Source organism: Furipterus horrens, unplaced genomic scaffold (genome assembly GCF_987537825.1).
Source record: "Furipterus horrens unplaced genomic scaffold, mFurHor1.1.pri manual_scaffold_11, whole genome shotgun sequence".
NCBI lineage: Eukaryota > Metazoa > Chordata > Mammalia > Chiroptera > Furipteridae > Furipterus > Furipterus horrens.
Window position 1 is genome coordinate 54,632,540 of NW_028327181.1, and position 21,687 is coordinate 54,654,226.

At 51.0% G+C, this 21,687-nt stretch overlaps 2 protein-coding genes across 3 annotated transcripts; one reads left to right on the forward strand and one right to left on the reverse strand.

The window, feature by feature from the left end:
- Window positions 1-56: 56 nt before the first annotated feature.
- Window positions 57-7,663, reverse strand: SLC35G6 (solute carrier family 35 member G6). The gene is given in 8 exon segments (XM_090257494.1): window positions 57-438; window positions 675-798; window positions 801-854; window positions 857-984; window positions 986-1,090; window positions 1,092-1,167; window positions 7,104-7,275; window positions 7,655-7,663. Coding segments are annotated over 8 exon segments (1,050 nt in total).
- Window positions 7,664-8,878: 1,215 nt separating this feature from the next.
- ZBTB4 (zinc finger and BTB domain containing 4) lies at window positions 8,879-21,356 on the forward strand. 2 transcript variants are annotated; one of them, XM_090291374.1, is made up of 4 exons: window positions 8,879-8,985; window positions 16,830-16,899; window positions 17,293-18,371; window positions 19,023-21,356. In XM_090291374.1, exons 3-4 carry the CDS (start codon window positions 17,302-17,304, stop codon window positions 20,956-20,958), a joined length of 3,006 nt encoding a protein of 1,001 aa, XP_090147500.1. In that variant the 5' UTR covers window positions 8,879-8,985; window positions 16,830-16,899; window positions 17,293-17,301; the 3' UTR covers window positions 20,959-21,356. The 2 variants fall into 2 exon arrangements, with proteins under 2 accessions (XP_090147500.1, XP_090147501.1); XM_090291375.1 differs by lacking the exon at window positions 8,879-8,985 and adding an exon at window positions 15,794-15,914.
- Window positions 21,357-21,687: the final 331 nt, after the last annotated feature.

Sequence of the window (21,687 nt, forward strand, 5' to 3'; positions counted from 1 at the left end):
TTTTTCTCCCCAACCCCTTGTCCCCCAACCCCAACCGCCAGCCTCTCAAGTCAGTCTCACTCCTCCACCTGCCCTGCCCTCTCATAGCTGAGGTTGTGGGTGGTGATGATGACAATGTTGCTGAACACAACCACTGCCCTGATAATGTCAGAAGGTGCCATGGTCTCAAAGAACACATAATGCTGCAGCATCAGGGCCAACACCACCTCAGAGTGCAGGATGACACACACCAGGGCAAGGTCGGCCTTGGTGACTTCATGACTCACACACCAGGGCAAGGTCACTACTGCCCCCACACTGCTCCAACTCAGGGGATCATTGGACAGCATGGGGGTCTGCAGCAGAAAGAGGCCTGGTACGGAGTCCACCAGTCCCACCAAGCCATGTGGGGGAAGTCCCAGGAACGATACACCAGAAGCCAACAATGACAGTGCCAGGCTGCCCAGAAAAGTGAACACAGCCCTAGCTGGTGTGGTTCAGTGGGTTGAGTGCCAGCCTGCAAACCAAGGGGTCGCAGGTTCAATTCCCAGTCAGGGCACATGCCTGGGTTGCAGACCAGGTTCCCTGTTTGGGGGCGTGTGAGAGGCAACCAGTTGATGTATATCTCGCACATTGATGTTTCTCTCCCTCTCTCTAAAAATAAATAACTATTAAAACAAACAAAAAAAGTGAGCACATAGCCAAGGGCAGTGTAGAGGCCCTTGACCTCTTTCTGTAGTGTCCCTAGTCCAGGTCCCAAAGTAACGATGAGCCCCACAGTGCTGTTCGACAAGCCACACCAGTATTAGCGACTGAGACCTGGCTCTCGAGACAGAGGGCAAGGAGAGCAGCGTAGAATGTGGAAGAACTTTTGGGACAATGGCAGCATTGCCAGCAGACATCACCTGAACTGCACTGTAGGCACGTTCAATGCTGAAGATGGTGCAGAGGGCGTGGAGGCAGGCCTGGCCCTGGACATTGAGAAATTCCGACAGTGAAACACCACAGTTGCAGTAGTGAGGCAGTGAGGCGGTAGAAGGGCCATTAACAGATGAGCAGCACCAGCGAGGGTAAAGGGGAAGTCTGGTAAGCCATCAGGGAGAAGGGGCCCCCCCGAAGCCAGCAGGCAGCCCTCACCCAGCAGGGCTACAAACAGACCCTTGGTGGCAGTGCTGGCGCCCTGGAAGGCTGTGTAACAGTGAGAATTGTAACAGTGGGGAATTGTAACCCACCCCAGTATTTTTTTTTTTTGACAGTGTTTCTGTTAGTGCTGACTTTGACTAATATGTGGCTTTTAGATAAATAGCATGTTTGTAAAAGAATCCTAGAAACTAACTTCAAAAAATACAGACTCCTCGGGCATCCCAGTTCCTGGAATTCTTGCTGCCCTCCCTTTCAAGGCGTCAGCCACCTTGAAATTCTTTGCTGGTGAAAGAAAATGGGTGTCTGGGGAGTCAACAGACTCCAAACTGGGTAAGTCTGCAGTGTGCACAACCAGGAGCCCCTGCCCACCACTTGGGTTCTTTGAACCATTTGGGATTCTATAGTAATCAATAGGCACCCCTCAGTGCTAGGCACGGCTCAGTGACAAGAAAAGTCCCAGTTCCCCAGTGTGGGATTTAGTTGGAGTGCTCTTTTGGTTTTGGTTTTCATATATGGCTTTTTGAGTATTATTTGTCTTTCTTGTTGCATACTGTTCTTTCGTTTGTTTTGTGCATTTTATTTTTTGAATTGTTAAAAGTATTTTGTTGTATTTCTTTCCATTACCATTTATCCTCCTTATACCCCTCCCCCCACAACCACCATCCTTTTGTCCATATTTGAGAGTCCTTTTTGCTCAGTCCATCCACCCCCTAACCACAGCCCCCATATCTGTCATCTGTTCTCCATCTATGAGTCTGTTTCTATTCTGCTTGTTAGTTCAATTTGTTCATTAGATTCCACATATGAGTGAAATCATTTGGTACTTTCTCTGACTGGCTTATTTCACTTAGCATAATGTTCTCTAGGTCCATCCATGCTGTCACAAGGGTAAAATTTTCTTCTTTTTTTTTACAGCTGAGTAGTATATTCCATTGTGTAAATGTCCCATAGTTGTTTTATCCACTCATCTACTGATGGACACTTGGGCTGCTTCCGTATCTTGGCAGCATACTGCCTATTAATTGTCTGTTAGCTTTGTTTCTCTGTTCCTCCATAGTTGGAAGTCAGTTTCTGTTTGGTTCTCTCATCTATCTGAAATGAAAGCTATGATTACAATTGTTCTTTGCTTGCTTCCTTAATTTTGGGGGACTTGGTTTGATCTTTGCTGTTTTGTACACACCAGGAATCCTCTGTCTTCTCTGTTTGGACTTTGTGCCATTTGGACGTTGTCAAGGTCGGTGTGAGATAAGATTCTAAGACTAGTCTCAGTCCCTCTTTTTAGAGGATTTAGTTTGAGAGTACTTGTTTGAACTTTGTCTTTCCTTTAGATTTTGTTTTTGCTTCTGTTTTGAAAGAAGTGGCTCAGGTCCTGGCTAGTGTGGCTCAGTGGATTGAGCGCTGGCCTGCAAAACGAAAGGTCACCGCTTTGATTCCCAGTCAGGGGACACGCCTGGGTTGCAGGCCAGGTTCCCAACTGGGGGTGAATGAGAGACAACTGATTTAATTGATGCTTCTTTTGCACATCGATGTTTCCCTCTTTTTCTCCCTCCCTTTTCCTCTCTCTAAAAATAAATAAATATAATTGGAAGAAAGAAAGAAACAAACAAACAAATTCAATCTTAATCCCATCAGCAAGTCCCTGAGGTCACATTTGAGAAGAAAATTGTTTTGCCAAAGTTCTGGTACATAGGATAAGATCGCTTACATGCAAGCTTTCATATTGTTACATTATAAGAATTCTACTCAGAAAGGATTTAAACTTATGGTTCAAAGAAGGGGGAAAAGATCTCACTCCCATTCCAGACAGTAAAACCCAGAGAGAGAAAATAATGAGACAAGGAGTCTTTCAAACATCCCTAAATCCTTCTCCTGGAGGCCTGGGAGCTGCAGCAGTCCCAGAATAATGGAGAAATTAATGTTATCCCTAAACTCTGTTCAGGCTGTGGGAACAGCAGGGGAGAGTGCCCCACCTTAATGTAAAGGAAAAAAATTGGCATTGAAAAAAAATTTCAAGCTCTGCCAAGCCAGATATCTACCCTCCTCTTCTTCAGTCTCCTAAAAGTTATCAAGGTCATTAGATATGAAACAACTCACTTTTGAGCGCTCTAAAGGAATGCAGTACTTACCAAGAATCCAAATGGGTAATTTATGTTTAATTGATGTCTTTTAAAGTTACTAAAACAAAATTTTTTTTCCATGGGTTTACAAAAAGTTCATGTTATCTCTATTATGCTTCTTAAAATGTAAATACATTTGCCAGTGGAAAAAACTATTTCTGAGCCCTGGCTGGTGTGGCTCAGTGGATTGAGTACTGGCCTGCAAAACGAAAGGTCACCACTTTGATTCCCAGTCAGGGCACATGCCTAGGTTGCAGGCCAGGTCCCCAATGGGTGTGCACAAGAGGCAACCACACATTGATGTTTCTCTCCCTCTCTCCCTCCCTTCCCCTCTCTCTAAAAATAAGTAAAATCTTTTTAAAAACCTGTTTCTGAAATTATTAAATGTATTCATAAATTTATCAATCTAAAGAATGCTAATTACTTTTAGTTGTCACTAAAAATTGAAAAAGTCTAATTCAGTTGGGAAAGAATATGTGGTTTTGGTAATAAAAGGTGTTAAGTCATGGCAATATTTTTTGAAGGAAATAAGATTGAAATAACCAATCTAAAGTCGGTTATTTCTTTTTTAAAAAAATATTTTATTTATTTTTAGAGAGAAGGGAAGGAAGGGAAAAAGAGAGGGAGGGAAACATTGGTCAGTTGCCTCTTGCACGCCCCCAACCAGAGACTGAATCTGCAACCCAGGCATGTGCCCTGACTGGGAATCAAACCAGTGACCTTTTGGTCTGCGGAATGATGCCCCGCCCACTGATCTACACCAGTCAGTGCATAAAGTTGGTTATTTCTGAATGAGTCAAGAAGAAGCAAACTAAAAGGGACTAGGAAAGTCGCAGAAAGATTGTGTACATTGCAGAAGGATTGTGTAAGTCACAGAGGGTCTGTATAAGTCAAAGAGGGCCTGTACAAGTTGAAGGATTGTGTTAGAGAGAAGGAGCAAAAAGAGAGAATTGAGGAAGTGACAAATGGTGAGAAAGGATAAAGGAAAGGTATATACATATTATAGAAAGGAAGGACATTGGGGAAGGAATTTTCAACAATTGGAAACGGAAATGGAAAAAAATAACTAAGAAAGAACCCTGACTGGTGTGGATCAGTAGGCTGGGCATCGTTCTGCAAACTGAAGGGTTGCTAGTTCAGTCCCTGGTCCGGGCACATGCCTGGGTTGTGGGCCAAGTCCCTGGTTGGAGGCATGTGAGAGGCAACTGATTGGTGTTTTTCTTGCACATTGGTGTTTCTCTCCCTCTCTTTTTCCCTCCCTTCCCCTCTCTAAAAATAAATTTTAAAAAATCTATTAAAAAAAGAAATAAGAGAGAAAAAAGAAAGGCATATAGATAAATGATAAAGCAAAGTCATAATTTTAATGGCAAATAAAAAAGCCAAAAGCTCCCTTTGATTTTCCAGAACCAATTGTTATTTCCCTACCAAAACCCCAGGTACAATTGACCGTGGAAAACAAAGTAATTGATTTCTTAGTCTGATGTACTGTACTTTCATTTGTAATTCTGATTGTTATCTTAAAATGTTGTTACAAAAAAGTAAATTCCTTTGTCAACTGCATTATAGTCTGATCTATAACCATGTCATTAAAAAAAATTTTTTTCGTCATTTAGAGACCATCATTGTTTTACTCTGATGCATTTGTAAAAATGTTACATTTTGCCCTAACCAGTGTGGCTCAGTTGGTTGAGTATCATTACACAAAGCAAAAGGCCACTAGTTCGGTTCCGGGTCAGGGCACATGCCTGGGTTGCAGGCGGTCCCTGGTTGGGGCATGTGCGAGAGGCAACCAATTGATGTTTCTCTGTCTCTCTTTCTCCCCCTCACCCATAAACAAATGAAGTCTTTTTTAAAAAGTCACATCTTCAAAAAGATCCATAGAAAGGACTCTGACTTATTCTAAAATATTAATTTATGAGAACAAATTTTAAGATCATACATTTGAAATAAAATGGGGATTTGTGGGACTCTGGGCAGCGATTGGATTCATGGAAATACTGGTGGATAATTGGGATAAACAAGAATTGATTGTGGAACTGAATGAACAGAGGATAATTATTGTTCTTACAATTTGGTTCAATATATTGCTGATTTTATTTTATTTTTTTAAGATTTTATTTATTTATTTTTAGAGAGAGGTGAAGGGAGGGAGAAAGAGATGGAGAGAAGAGGAGAAACATCAGTGTGCCACAGATACATTGATTGGTTACCTCTTTCATGCCCCTAACTGGGGACCTGGCCTGAAACCCAGGCATATGCCCTGACTGGACATTGAACTGGCAACCTTTCGGTTCGCAGGCCGGTGCTCAATCCACTGAGCCAAACCAGCCAGAGTTGATTTAAAAAAAAGTTGTTTGTTAGAACAATTTGGTAAATTGTAACAATATTGGAGCATTTATATTTTTCTCCCTACTTGATCCCTCCAGAATTTAAAAACTCAATGAGTATTATTATTTTCATGGCAATATATTTATTTGCATGAATACAATAGGAATCTGATTTCTTCCAGTTTCCAGTTATGGTTTTATTAACTAAGACTTTGATTGGAGACTCTGGATATCACAAAACTTTAAGGAATAAAGATTGACCTTGAAGCCAATAAAAGCCCCTTGGAGAAATGGCCTGATACCTTGCTTATTTACATGGTTCATGGCAATCTTTCCAGATAAGGAGTGAAGGTTGCTTTGCTGTGAGATGGCAAGGAAGAACCTCAAGACATTTTGGGGACCTTGAGAACTTGAGGAATTTACCCAAACCTATAGATATTGCAGGCAAAACCTGATGGCAACTATGTGGCTTGGCTTCCTGGCTTCCTGCTTCCTGAGCCTGAGGGGCTAATTAAAGTTCAGTCTGAAAATTCCTTGTAACATTCCAGCAATGTAGATTTAAGAAAGCCTATCTTAGAGGGGAGAGGGATATAAGGGAACTAAATGGTAATGGGAAAAAGTACAGTAAAAACAAAAAATTTAAAGCCTATATAATCAATTGCTATTCTTGTTGTGTTCATACAAATAATCAGGTTTAATTGAAACTGGACTTAATACAGTAAATGAATTAGTCTTGATTTGGCTCTTTGATAAAAATGAGGGTAATTTTAGGGGAAAAACATGTTTCAATAGAATCTATAACACAGTTGTGGATATTAGACTGATTCTGTAAATCGTAAAATTTTATTTTTCACCTATAAATAAGGGTGAATCCTGAATTCTACTTTTCTCAAATGTTTTGGCTACAACACTCTAACTTCCATGGACATGGAGGAAAAGTTGACAGTGGGGAAATGTAACCCCACCCCACTGTTCTTTTGACATTGTTTCTATAAATGCTGACTCTGGCTAATATGTAGCTGGTAGATAAACAGCATGTTTTTTACAAGGATCCTAAAAAACTAACTTCAAAAAATGAAGACTCTGACCTTCAGGCATTCCCAGCTCCAGGAGATCTGCTGACCTGGTAGATAAACAGCATGTTTTTTACAAGGATCCTAAAAAACTAACTTCAAAAAATGAAGACTCTGACCTTCAGGCATTCCCAGCTCCAGGAGATCTGCTGACCTTCGACTGTGGAGCCAGGATAACATAAAGCCAGGATGATGCACACAGAACCATCACTTGCCTTATCACAATGGACTTTGTTCCTCTGCGTGTAGGGAAATTTTCAGCTCTCTCCCTTGATCTTTGTTCTTTTGCCTTCTTCCTTCTTATAAAAACCTCTGCCCGCACTGAGATGTTGGAAATGGGCTTTGAGACATGAGTCCCTATCTTCCAGATGGCAGCACCTGAATAAACCACTTTCCTTTACATCAGCACCTGCCTCTTGAGTATTGTCTTTCGATGCAGCCGGACCTGTGTTGTGTTTGGTTACAGCTCAGCGGAGTGGCGGGGGTTGTGGAGGGTGGCAATGTCTGGGTGAAGTCAGGCAGGTTGACGTAGGGGGTGACTTGCCAGCCTGTTAGGAAGATAGGAGCTTGGGCATTAAACAGCCATAGTCCAGGGGACCTGGGGTAGGGCAAATGCCAGCCTGGAGGTCTAGGACCCTGTGGAACAGTAGAGGGGCAGGCTGTCTTGCTGAGGAACTTGGGAGCTAGAAAGGGCCTGAAAGATGAATGAAGTTGTACAGTGTGGGCCTTGAGTCTCTAAAGCAGGAAGCAGGTCCTGGAGCATCGTGTTCCTCTGGGTAAGTTGTTCCTGGGAGGAGAAAAATAGGACCCAGGGATGTTCTGTTAGTTTGAGGAAGGGGAGGTGGCCTCGGATGCTATATGTTTATGTGATGTCACAGGTTCCAGGGACATCTGGGTGTCCCATTGTGAATTTCATATTTGGGTATCTTAGGACAGCTGGGAAGCTTTAGGGAAGGAGGAGAAAGGGAGCAGCCAGGAGTTATAGGAAGGGATGCTGTGCCCCCTTAGTCCTCACTTTCACCATTTTTCCGTGGACTTCCTCTTTCCTCCTGGCTCAGGGCACCTGGACCCCTTCTGAGCTCCAATCATTGTGACTTGGTTGGAGTGGAGGTGGGGTTCTTCACTGAAATCTTCCTGAGGTGGGGGTGGGAGGTTCTTCCCTGGAACCTCCCTGAGATGGGGATGGGTCTATTTTTTCATTGTGTTCAACTCTGCTTGCTTTATATCTATGTCTTTGTGACTCCAAAGTTTTTGATTCTTTTTATTTTTCTCTTTAGGACTAGCTCTCTGATGAGACGACTTTGGTTTTAAAATAATTTATGTCTTCCTCGTTTCAAAAGGGTTTTTCAGAAAGGATCTCTGAGAGCTGGCTCCTGTCTCCTGATTTTTTTTTTTTTTTTTTTTGAATTTTTGAACAGCAGGGAGGAGATTCTGGGACTGTCCCTCTGGAGTTTAAAGAATGTGCTTCTTCTGTGTGTGTTTCCACCTGGTGTTTTGTTGGTGCTGTCCCCGGAGGCCCACACCAAGGCCTCTGCATTTACGGACGAGTATATAGAATTGGATATTTCCTCTGGTGGTGACAAATACCTAGATGCGTGTTCATCTGTGCTGGTAGTCATTTATGTGCGCCTTTTCTGTAAGGCTGGGGCACTCCTGGCCCTCGGCCTGATGGGGTCCCCTGCATTTCTGGGGAGTGTGTGTGTGTGTGTGTGTTTGTCTGTGCGCGCGCGCGCGCACGCTGGTTCTGTGAGTGTGCTGACCCTGACTCTGCGGGTCCCACAGGGCCTGATTGTGAGCCTGCCATGTTGTGTGTCTGTGCCCTGAGAGGTTGTGCTTGCTCTGGGCGGTGTGCAACGCTGAGTGAAGGGCATGCGGTGTGTGTGTGGGTGGGTGGGGGGCTGTTCCTTCCTAGGGAGTGGGTGGTCGTGCGATCCTGCGGGAGAGCTGCAGCCAGGCCGGCGCCCCGCTGGATGTCCACCCGTCTGGCGGCCCTGCGCGCAGCCGTTCCCTTCCCTGGATCGGTCCGGGCGAAGGCCGGCTGGTGCGCTCGCCCCAACCCGAGCCCGGAGCCTTGTGTCGGTGTCTGTTGTGCTACGCCGGCCTTCTCTCGGCGGCGGCGGCGCTGGGGGGGCCTGTTTCCGGGGGTGGGGGTGGGGGTAGGACCGGGGGTGGGGGGGGAGCCGATGATGTCAGCGGCGGCGGCGGCTGCGGGGCCGGGCCGGGGCCGGGCGCTGGGGGGGCCGGAGCCGGAGCCGGAGCCGGAGCTGGAGGCGGGCGAAACAGGAGCGGCCGGGGGCGGCCACGGTGATGAGCCGGGCCTGGCGGACGCGGCGCCATCACAGTCAGGTGGGCCCCGGGCTAACCGGGCAGGGCCAGGGCGGACCGGAGCCAACAGCCGGGCCCCCTCCCCGCTGCCCGGTGCCGCGGGGGCCCGGGTCGCGCCGCGCGCCCGAACGCTACTCTTTGGGGTTGACCTGGGGGCTCAAGGGTCGGGGGCTGAGCCTGGCCCCGCCCCCAGGCGCGCACGGCGCTGCGAGGAGACTAAGGGGCCCTGGTACCGCGTCCGACCCAGCGGCGGCCGGGGGAGGTGCGATCGCAGGGGGCCGGGGAAGGGGCCTTCTCACTCCCCTTTTGAAAGGTTAATTTTGCAGCCTGAGGGTCCCTCTCCCCTTCTGGGGCAGGTTGGGGGTAGGGTTAGGCGGGTATGAGGCCCGGCCGGCGCTGCTAGCTGCTGGGAGGGCGATGGCGTAGGAGCCAGGCAGAGAGGGGGAGGGGTGGGCCGGTGAGCGCCCCAGAGTTAGGGTGTACGGGGTGCGCAGGACCAGGAGGGGCCCCGGAGCCGCTGCGCCGTCGGAGCAGGGTTATGGCTGTGAGTCCTGGAGATTGTGTGTCTCCTGCTGTGTTGTGGGGCAAGGTAAACCTCTTGGGCAGCACTGTTTGCTGGTCTGGCAGCCAGGGGTCTGTCTGGGTAGGGCCCTCGCTGGGCCATGGGGACAGAAAGCCAGGTGCTGGAGTGTCCAGTGTTGTAGGGCAGAATTACAACATGTGGCCCTGTGGCTTTGGGTGACAGGTCCACATTCCAGGCAAGGTACAATACATGCAGAGTTTGTTAGATGTGGGGTTTTAGGCATGTTTTATACCAGCATGTTTTCTTCTTCCTAACTGTACATATGAACTATTTACGAACTGTTGTTTTCTGCATAGCTAGCTGGTGTAAATGCTGTGGACCGCACCGGAGTGCAGGGTGTATGTGCCTGTTTGGAGGGGGCGGTTGTTTACCGTTGAGTTGGAAGGTGTCGCTTCTGGGTCCCATTTCTGTTTGCTGAGGTGTGTTCCAGTCTTGGTGAGGATGGCCCCAGTGGAAGGGTTTCTGTATCTGTGTGATGAGCAAGTTGCATGGGGTGGGGGGTGGGGGGTGTACATCTAGAACTGAGGTGCCACCTATCATATGGGACTTGAAAAACCGTAGGGTGTGTCTCAGGTACTTGTGGAGCAGCTGGTACTGGTGTGAGGGGCTCTGGGTGGAATGTGCAGGTTGTGTTTATGGGATTGTGGGCAGCCTAGTGAGGGGACGGTTGTGTGTGTGCAACATTCTCTAAGGAATTCTTTTGTGACATTGTTTGGGGCCGGGGGGGAAGCCTGTCCGTGCTGTTGGGCTCGGAGGCGAGCTGTTCAGAAAACACTGTGGGGAGGGAGGTGGCGTGACAAGGACATGTGGGCCTCAGCCTTGAGACATCAGCCGCAAGCTGTGTGTGCGTGCCTGCCTTTTGTGTGTTTAAGTGGCCTTGTGGGGCTGCTGTGGGGCTATGTTAGGAAGAAGACAGGGAGATAAATATGGGGCAGAGCAAGGGCAGCAGGCGGGAGGCCTGGGTGTCGTCTGGGTGGCCCAGCTAGTCTTTGTGCAGGGTCTGTGAGCTTGCCTCTCACTGGCCTGCCCAGCGCGTTCAGGGTCACTGGGAGGAGAGGCCTGACGGCTGCAAGGAAACTGAGCTTGGACAGAGTGGCTCCTTGGTCATGTTTACGTAAATGTCGAGCATGACTCTTGTCACTGAAATGGAAAAAAGAAACACGAAGTTTTCAGCCTCCTCCTCTTGCTTCCCCCTCTCCCTACCCCCCTGGCTGGTATCTCTGCTTTTCCATCTCTTCTGTGACGCACACTGGGCAGCTCCTGTGACTGTGGAAGGGTCTGAATTCGCTCGCTAGGCAGATTCCTCAGAACAGGTTTTCCTCACCTTTGGGGCCTGGGCCCTTCTGTAGATGCGTGTGTGTGTTTGTGTAGGGGGGTGAACCATGTGTGTGTTCCAAGTGTGCACACCTCTGGGTACTGCGCCTGGCTTGGCCTGGAGGGTGGGTGTGCATGGGGGGCACTGTGGTCGGGCCTCCTGCACGGAGGGGTTGCCTGGTGCTGCGAGAGGCCTGTACAACAGGTGCACCACCGCCTGGTGGAGGGGAAGGAGGCCTAGACTGGAACTGAGCCGTGCTGGCCCTACCGCGTCCTCACTGGCACCTTTCCCTGAGCGAGCCTCAGTTCCTGATCTGTAAAACGGAGCGAATTGCCTGCCCTGCCTATCTTCCGACAGGGTTGTAATCAAGGAGCACATGGGAAATGGATCTGGAAAACAGCTACAGTTTGGGGACTATGCCTGTGCCAGCAACTGTCAGCCCTCTGCCAGCGCTGAGCCCCTATTGGGGCTGGCCTAATAACAAGAGCAGTAAACACTTAATTTAGCACTTACTGTGTACCATGCACTGTTCTCAGCTTTTACACATGGTCACTCGTTTAGTCTTTGCAGTGCCCCATGGGAGCAGGTATTCTAATTACCTCCCTTCTTCAGGTGAGACAGCTGAGGCCCAGAGCAGTAATTTGCCTAAAGCCACTGAGCTAGTAAGAGGTAAAGCTGGATTTGAACGCAGGCAGTCAGGTTCCGGATCCTGTGCTCTTCTATGCTGTCCTCTGCCGCCCTTCCAAAGCTTTCTGTGGGCCCCTCTGTGCACACGCGTCTCCCCAATTTCTGTATAACTTAACACCCACACCATTCCATTTTAGAAGACCCGTATGCCTAGTCGCTCAGGGAATCCTAGCCTGGGGAATGAGCTAATATCTGCTGCTGGTTGCTGGCTGTGGAGGCAAAAAATGTTGATGAGCCAGGTGAAGGAGAGATTGTCCTTGTCCCATGGGTCAGGGAGGGCCAAGAGGGTGGTGGCATTTGAGTTTGATCTTACCACTTGGAGGGCTCTGGGGGAGAAGTTGGGGGAAGGTAAGGTTTCTGACAGGAGGCCCAGCAGAGACGAGGGCACGGAGGTTCGGGATGTGTGGAGGTTGGATCGTACACTGGGTACTTGAAGGGAGACTAACACAAGGCAAGATTAGAAAGGAAGATTGGAACTAAACCCTTGAATGCCTGCCTGGCTGAGGAATTTGAACTTTATTCAGAAGTGAGTGGGGACCAATGAAGGATTCTGAGACTAGGAGTAATACCACCTGAGCTGCCTTGGAGACACTGACCTTCAGTGGGAGGAAGGCTGGCGGGTAAGCCTGGTGGCAGGAAAATAGCTGGGAGGCTATGGCCTTAGACTTGTGTTAACAAGGCCCTGAGCTAGTTTGGGGGCCAGAGGGGTTGAAGGGAAGGCTTCCAGAGCCATTCCCAAGCTGGGCTGCAGACTTGACCACACTTGGTGACTGCTGGATATGGGGAGTGAGGGAAAGGAGAGTCAGACCTGACACAGTTAGCATTTAGCATGTGAGACCTTGTGTGGTGATTTCTGCAGCCCACTGGCTGGCTGTAGGCCCCTTCAGGGCAGGATCCGGCAGTATGGCAGAGGGAAAGCCTCAGTGTCTAGATTCACACAGGCCTAGATTTGAATTTTGACTTTGCTGCTCACAAGCTGTGTGACCTTGAGCAAGGTATATCCACCCATCTGTGAGCCTCAATTTCCTTATTGGTAAAATTGGGATAATATAAATATTAACTTCGGTGGTCCTTTGGGAGAGGTTATTAAATATGGCAATGCATGTGAAGCTCTGGAAGTCTATCAGGCAAGGTAGGAGCGCCCCAGAAGTGGTCAAGTTACACTCATCACCCCAGCTCCTGGCCAGCTCAGTCCAATGCTGAGGATGGCTTCCTTCCTGAGGGCAGGCAGACTACAGGCAGACTTGGGACAAGGCAGATTCCTGCATTCACCAAATTAAAAAATAAAAACTCCCGTTACGTATCAGGTACTGTTCTAAGCATTGGGGATAGCAGTGAACAAAGCAGACAAAAGTCTCTCCCTCTAGAGATAAATGAACAATATGTTTTGCTAAGTGCCAAGGAGAAAAATAAAGTAGGGGAGAGAGATAGGAAGTTTGGGGAGACCGGGGATGGCCAGGGCAGGCCTGGGGCGGGGGGCGGGGGGGCAGTGACTTTAGTGTCTAGGCTTAAGGGAGGTGGAGCAGCAAGGCAGGAGGTTATCTGAGCACAGGACATGCCAGGCAGAGGTGGAGTGTGTCTGGTGGCCGTGCTCAGGTCCCCACCTCGGCAACACCTCCAGGATCACATCGCCGGTCAAGAGTAGAGAAACAGTAAAAATAAATAAAAAACACCACAGAGCCACCAAAGCTAACATGAAGCCTGATTTCTGCCTCTTTCTCTTCACCACCTCCCCCATCATTTTCCAGGACTGAGTTCCAAGATGATAATAAAAGCTAGCACTTACCGAGCATTTACTGTGTGCCTGGTGCTCTTCTAGGTTCCAGTTATTAGCCGACTTATCCTTTATAATAATCCTGTGAAGTGGAAACTTTATTATCTCCATCTCATAGATGGGGAAACTAAGGTACAGAGAGGTTTAGTAACTTGCCCAGGGTCACACAGCTAGGGTCTTCTCCACTCCCATAGGAGAAGTAGGGTAGTGGCCAGTGTGGGGCAGTTGAACTCAGGAGAGCTGGGTTCAAACCCTACTCGGTTAGCAATGAGACTGGGGGCTAATCGCTCTGCTGCTCTGTTCTCCGTACCTGGAAGTGAAGAGTTTATAGAGTATTTGAAGCCTCAAGTTTCCTCATCTGTACAATGGAGTTGATGATAGCCCCTGGTTCACTGTGGTCCTTTTTGAGTGTTGAGATGATGCAGACAAAATGCTTAGCTCTGTACTTGGTACATAACAAGCATTTCATAAATGGCAGCTACAAGAACCATGATTATGGTGATTCTAGGTGATGTCCAAGGGCCAGGCCAGCTTTGGACTTTTTCTGGTCCTAAGAAGCCTTAATAGGCCTTGTCCAAGTATCTTGGCAGTTGGCACACAGCCTTGCCTCAGCAGGCACCATGCCTGTGTGGTTGTGCAGGTAGGCAGGCCTGGCCAAGGGGGTGTGTATGGGCTGGAATTGAACCTTTGCTTCGTTCACCTATGCGGGACTGCTGCTTCCTAGTGGAAGGGCCCTTCCTGTGATTTTAAGATATGGGCTAGTAGGGGCACTCATTGGTGCTGTCGGAAGAAAAACATACACCTATTTTTCTGTCTATTCACAACACTTCCAGTTCTCTGACACTGGCTGGGTTTCCTACAATTCCATTCAGTTCTCTCGCCAGCTGGAGATAGTGTCACATCCCACAGGTTAAGGGCTCAGTCCCACAAGACTGCCCCCACTTCAGATGCCCGTTGCAAATCCAAGTCTTCTGTGTGCTTCTGACTGACCAGCTATAAATTGGGGTTTACCATGACCCCTTCCTCAGATTTGATAATGTGCTAGAATGGCTCACAGAACTGAGGGAAATACTTATATTTACTGATTGAACAACAAAAAATATGATAATAAAAATAGCCAATGAGGAGGCACATAGGACAAGGTCTAGAAGGGTCCTGAACACAGGAGCTTCTGTCTCCAGAGTTGTGTGCACCATCTTCCCAGCACGTGGATGTTTGCCAACCTGGAAGCTCTGTTGACCTGACAGTTTAGAGATTTTTATGGAGGCTTCATCACATAGGCCGATGGATCATTAACACAGTCTCCAATCCCTCTCCCCAGCCCAAAGGGCGGTGGGTGGGGCTGGAAATTCCAAGCTTCTAATCATGGTTTGGTCTTCCTGGTGACCAGTCCCTGTCCAGGAGCCACCAGCAGTCACCTCATTAGAACAAAAGATGCCCCTTTCCCCCAGGAAATTCCAAGGGATTTATTTAGGAGCTTGGTGTCAGGAACCAGGCTTAAAGACCCAACGATTAGAACAAAATACACTCTTCATACTCTTATAACTTAGGAAATTTTAAGTTTTAGGAGCTCTGTGTCCATTCTGGAGATGAAGACCAAATTATATATATATCCCTATTATATCATAATATCATAGCTGTAAACAACACTTTACCTTGATGTGGTATAGTCAAGAACACAGGCTTTGGAGCCAAACTTCCTGGAATCATATCCCAGCCCTGCTACTAACTGGTCATATATTCTTGAGTGAGCTACCTAGCACCTCTGAGCTTCAGTCAGTCACTTTAAAATGGGGAAGCTGCCCTGACCAGTGTGGCTTGGTTGGGCGTTATCCTACAAAGCGAAGGGCACATACCTGGTCAGGGCACATGCCTGGGTTGTGGGCTGGGTCCCTGGTTGGGGTGCATGTGGGAAGCGACCAATCAATGTTTCTCTTGCACATCAATGTTTCTTCCCCTCTCTTTCTCCCTCCTTCCCCTCTCTCTAAAAATCAATAAATAAGATCTTTTAAAAATAAAGTAAAATGGGGAAATGAAGTACTACCTTTTAGGGTAGCGAGGAGGAAAGGAGTAAATGAGATAATGCAAGTAAAGCACTGACTCTTGGGGATCCCAGTGGGCCAGTGGCTGTCCCAGAAGAGAGTTTTGCCTTTCCTCACTTAACATCCAGACCTCCCTGCAGTCCAGCAAATGATGGGGTAGACAGACCCAGGTGTGTACCTGGCCATCTGGGCTGTTGAACTTTTGCATATCACCCCTGTTGATCACTTCCCTGCTTCTCCAGGAGAGGAGTCAGAGTAGTCTTTTGGGAAATTGAAATGGACTGTGGAGGGAAGGTTTTTTAACCTAGTTAGTATGATTACTAAATAGGAAAAGGGTGTGTGTGTGTGTGTGTGTGTGTGTGTGTGTGTGTGTGTGTGTGTCTCTGTGTGTGTGTGTGTGTGTGTGTGTGTGTGTGTGTGTAGGGGTGTTGGATGAGGAATTCCTGATGCCGGACGCCTCAGAGAACATGTGTGAACCAGACCATTCAGAAGGAGAGTGCTCCCAGGCTTCGTGGAGGGTGGACGAGAGGGACCAAGAGCTCTGCTCAGGTTAGCAGGCCTGGCTCTGTGAACAGGCCCCATCTGTTGTCAGCTCAGTGTGACTTTGGCGAAGTCACCATATGGCTCTTGAACCCAGATCTTCAACTGACAAATATGACCCCAAAGCCCTGGCTGTGCCCACTGGGGAGTGTGGCTGTGAGGTGCCTCTTGGGCAGTGGTTGCCACAGCTCAGATTTGGGTTGCCTACTATTCCTTTTGGATGAGCTTCCCAGAAAAAGGTGAGATGGGGGTTGTATTTCACCCCCCATTTTTAAGCCAAAGTCCCAAAGTCCCCAGCTCTCAGAGTAAGGAGTGAGACCCAAGTTTCCTCACCCTTGGTCTGGTGGCCTTGTGTATGAATTGTGGGTCTTGGATGGTCTCCTGGCACTTGGGCCAGAAATCCCCTGAAAGATTATGGGGTTCGCACCTGTGAGAGGAAGTCCTCTCCTCATTTGAATATCTAGCAGCTTGGTCCAAAACAAAAAACAAAAAAAAAAACCTCAAGCAAATATATTTTGATATGTAAATGAGACCATTATTAAAACAGACTGTGCAAATGTTTGATTTCCTTTGAGCTCCAAGATTGGGCCAAAGGGACTTGAGAGTGATCCAAGAGGGTTCCCTGGACCTGTTAGGACTGAACTAACTTGTTTTATGTTTTGAGGTGAATTGGGAATATGCAAATTATCTTGTTCCTGTAGTTCTGGGGGCCATCAGAACAAGGCTGCAACGATCTGTGTGACCTCCTAGGTCTGAGTGGATGCAGCTACGCAAATACCCTGACAGAGGCTCCTGGGAGGGTCATGGTCTGCAGAGCAGCCCAAGTGTGCTCTTTGACCCCGAGTGTTCTACCTTCCGGTAGCTCCTGGGGTCCCTTCCTTCCCAGTTCCCTTACTGAGGACATGGTTTCTGTTTCTTCAACAGAGGGAAGAGGCCCAGCAGAAGGGACTTGCTGAGCCACTCCCATTCTGCTCCATGTTGGCTGTGCTCTCAGGTGAGGTGGTGAGAGGCTTGCAGCTGAGGCCGCAGGCTGGCAAGGGCAGCCATTTCGCCCAGCCTGGGGAGTCCTATGACATGGCCATTAGTAACTGGGGCGGGCTTCCTTCTCCCAGTGGGAGAGAGGTGTCCAGTACTTACTTCTCTAGTCTGTGTGACTTTGGACATTTTAACCTTTGACCTCCATCAAGACCTGAGGTATCCCTGGCATCTTCCAGCCCTAGATGTTTGACATGCTGGTGTTGGGTGCTGGCCAGACATGGGTGGCTAAGCTGAACCCTTGATCAGAAGTTAGACTCCTGTGTCTGACTGATACCCCCTGATGTTACAGGGCCCTTGCCCTCTGCCCAGCCTCTGAGACCCCCCCCACCCCCACCTCTTCCCTGTCCAGGCTGGCGCCATGCCCCCCCCAGCGGAAGTGACGGACCCATCCCACGCCCCCGCTGTCCTGCGCCAGCTCAATGAGCAGCGGCTCCGAGGTCTCTTCTGTGACGTCACCCTCATAGCTGGAGATACCAAGTTCCCTGCTCACCGCAGCGTCCTGGCTGCTTCTAGTCCCTTCTTCAGAGAGGCCCTGCTTGCTTCAGCTCCACTGCCCCTCCCACCAGTTATTGGGGGCTCAGCCCCTAATCCTGCTACCACCACAGCTGCCTCCTCTTCCTCCTCCTCCTCTTCTTCCTCTTCCTCCTCCTCCTCTTCCTCCTCCTCTTCTCCCCCTCCAGCCTCACCCCCCGCTTCATCTCCACCCCGGGTCCTAGAGCTGCCAGGGGTCCCAGCAGCTGCCTTCTCTGATGTCCTCAACTTCATCTATAGTGCCCGACTTGCACTACCTGACGGTGGAGGGGATGGGGCAGCTGTGGCAGAGATCGGCGCTCTGGGGCGGCGTCTGGGCATCTCCCGCCTACAGGGCCTGGGGGAGGGAGGTGATGCCTGGGTACCTCCTGCCCCTGCCCCCATGGCCACCTCGCAGCCTCAAGAGGACAGCTTCGGGCCTGGCCCTAGGCCAGCTGGGGAGTGGGAGAGGGACAGGGCTGAGGCCCAGGCCCCTGACTCACAGCCTTCCCTGCCCCGACGGCCGCTCCCCTGTCCCCGATGTGGAAAAAGCTTCATCCATCCCAAGAGGCTACAGACCCATGAAGCACAGTGTCGCAGGGGGGCCAGCACTAGGGGTTCTGCAGGGCTGGGAGCCGGGACCTCTGGCCCTAGTGGCCCCGCAGGAGTGGATGCCTCAGCCCTGCCCCCCACAGTGGGCTTCAGAGGTGGCCCAGAGCATCTGGTGAAGGTGGTGGGCGGCCATGTGCTGTATGTGTGCGCGGCCTGTGAGCGCTCCTACGTGACGCTGTCCAGCCTGAAGCGGCACAGCAATGTACACTCCTGGCGGAGAAAGTACCCCTGTCGCTACTGTGAGAAGGTGTTCGCCCTGGCTGAGTACCGCACCAAGCATGAGGTGTGGCACACCGGGGAGCGCAGGTAAGTGTCCTGGAGATGGGTGTGGGCAGTGGAGTCAGCAGTCAGCACTTAGGCACCACATGGACAAGGAGGAAGTGGGCAGAGCGTGGAGCCTGGGAAGTCATCCTGAGACTCCCGCTCACCTCTGGCCCTGCTCACCTGCTCTTCCACACCCCTCTGTCTTCCATCAGCCCCTTATTAGCACCTCTAGGTGCCATGTCCTGGCTTGGTGCTATGGAGAAGACAGAGGAGGAAGGAGACTGTTGCCCTCACAGGAAAAAACTATGGCGAGCGCAGGCATGCCTGCCAGTAGTTATAATACGTATTTCTATAATGTGTCCCTGTTCATAAGACATTTCCGCATCCTGTCATTTGAGCTTCAAAAGAAGGCTTTGTGAGTTAGGCGAGGTGTGTGATTATTCCCAGGTCACAGAGGGACAGCTGAGGCCCAGCATCTCACAGCTGGGTTGGGGGGGCCCTGAGCTAGGACTGGTGTCCCTCCTGAGGCTGGTAGGGTGGGATAAGCAGCATGAAAGGAGGGTGAGCAAGTAGCTGAGGGAGTTCTAGATCTGAGTGGAGGGCAGTTGAGGGTGTGGGAAGCTGAGGCCCTGGCTTCAGGGTCCCTGACTCAACTGGCTCCATCCCTGCCCTATTCCCTTTGCCCTGGCCCAGGTACCAGTGCATCTTCTGCTGGGAGACCTTTGTCACTTACTATAACCTGAAGACCCACCAGCGAGCCTTCCATGGCATTAGCCCAGGCCTCCTAGCCAGTGAGAAGACACCCAATGGAGGCTATAAGCCCAAGCTCAATACCCTCAAGCTGTACCGTCTGCTTCCCATGCGGGCAGCCAAGCGACCCTACAAGACCTACAGCCAGGGAGTCCCTGAGGCCCCTCTTTCTCCAAGCCTCGGCACACCGGGCCCTACGGCAAAGCCAGCCAGCTCACCGCCTGGACCCTCGCCTGCCCCAGAGCCTGGCCCCCCACCCTCCGTCATCACTTTTGCCCACCCAGCTCCCTCTGTCATCGTTCATGGGAGCAGCAGTAGCAGTGGAGCAGGGGGTGGGTCGGCCAACACAGGGGGTGCCCAAGCCGCCTCAGTCATCACTTACACTGCTCCCCCGAGACCCCCCAAGAAACGTGAGTACCCGCCTCCTCCCCCAGTGCCTGCACCCATGCCAACCAGCGCAGCCACAGCAGGCAGCCCAGCAACGGCCGCGGGGCCTGCCACGGCCACGGAGGAGGCCAAAGGCCGCAACATGCGGGCCGGGAGGACCCTGACCTATGTGGCCAAGCCAGCTGGTGGGATTGGCGGGGATGGGGGTCCTCCCACAGGGCCTGGCCGGGGTCCTCAGCTACAGGTGCCACCTCCACTGTGTCAGATCACTGTGCGAATCGGTGAGGAGGCCATTGTGAAGCGGCGCATCTCAGAGACTGACCTGCGTCCTGGGGAGCTGAGTGGAGAGGACATCGAGGAGAGTGAGGAGGAGGACGAAGAGGAGGAGGAAGAGGAGGAGGAGGAGGAGGAATCGAAGGCTGGCGGGGAGGACCAACTCTGGAGGCCCTACTACTCATACAAGCCCAAGCGCAAGGTTGGAGCCGCAGGCACAGGCAGCAGCGGGGGCAGCGGGGTGCCCAGGGGCCGCAGGCCACCACGCTGGAGACAGAAGCTGGAACAGAGGAGCTGGGAGGAGACGCCAACAGCTGAGGGACCTGCAGGGCGTGCCTGTGGTGAGCGGAGGCACCGCTGTGGGGACTGTGCCCAAACATTTGCCACCCCGAGGAAGCTGCGAAAGCACCAGGAGGCCCACAGCGGGGGCTCCCACAGCTCCCGGGCTGGACGGAGACCTTCCACCCGCTTCACCTGCCCTCATTGCGCTAAGGTGTGCAAGACGGCAGCTGCCCTGAGCCGCCACGGGCAGAGGCATGCTGCTGAGAGGCCTGGGGGCACCCCGACACCTGTCATTGCCTACTCCAAAGGCAGCACTGGCACCAGACCCGGGGATGTCAAGGAGGAGGCCCCCCAAGAGATGCAAGTCTCCTCATCCAGCGGGGAGGCAGGTGGCGGGAGTGCTGCTGCCGAGGAAGCTTCTGAGACCGCTTCGCTTCAGGACCCTGTCATCTCAGGGGGTGAGGAGCCCCCAGCGGTGGCAGGAGGGGGCACCTATGCATACCCACCTGTTCAGGAATTTCCACTGGCTCTGATTGGAAGTGGCCGGGAACCTGGTGGTGGTAGGGGAAAACCTGGGACTGAGGGGCCAGCGGGGGCTGGGGAGGGGGACCGGATGGAAGGGATAGGAGCTGCCAAAGTCACCTTCTACCCCGAGCCCTACCCACTCGTCTACGGCCCCCAGCTCCTTGCTGCCTACCCTTACAACTTCAGCAACTTGGCTGCTCTCCCAGTTGCTCTTAACATGGTCCTACCTGATGAGAAGGGTGGGGGGGCCCTTCCTTTCCTACCAGGGGTCTTCGGCTACGCAGTCAATCCTCAAGTCGTACCCCCTACACCCCCAACTCCACCCCCGCCAACTCTTCCTCCACCAGTTCCCCCTAAGGGAGAGGGGGAATGGGCAGGGGTTGAGGGTACCCAGAAGGGAGATGTGGGGTGAGCTCTGGGCCCAGATCTCCCCTTTCACCAGATGCCACCCTCCCTGAATCCCCCGCCACTACCAGCTCCCTGGCCTCCCTACCCCTTGGGAGCCCCTCCACACTCTCGTGCAGGGACTTAGGGGCCCTTGCAGCTCAGGAGTCAGGCTGCTTTGTGTGAGATTGTAGTTTTCCTATCTCCTGGGAAGGGATCTTTGGTGGTTCCCCTCTCAGTTCTCCTCCAGGGAATGGCCTCTGTGAGGGGCAGGGCCAGCTCCCATCCCCTTCTCCAGCCCTTGGGGCAATTGAGCAATATACTTATATGAATCTCTACTCACGGCCCCCACCAGCTCTGAATGTCTAACCCAGCCCCCTGATTCGTATACCTAGGGGGAAACCATCTCTCTCACCTAATGATCCCCCCCCCCCCCCCCATTCTGAAGCTTTCTTCTAAGACCTAGCCCAGATGCTTCCTAGCACATTCCATTCTTCAAGGCCTGGGGCCTGGACCAGACCATTGTGATACCTGACACCCACCCACCTGGGAGCTTGGCTTTGGATTCTATTCTTCTGATGGTGGATTTCTGTGTCCCTTTTCCCTCCACATTAAGATGCCATGCCTTCCTTGGCTTCCATGCCTTTGGATCTTCCATATTCCTCCTCATACTCCTACACTCTGGACATGGCCTCTCCCAATCCAGGTCAAAGAGGTGTTGGGGAGGAGGGCTACCCACCTGTTTCCTTCCCAGCCC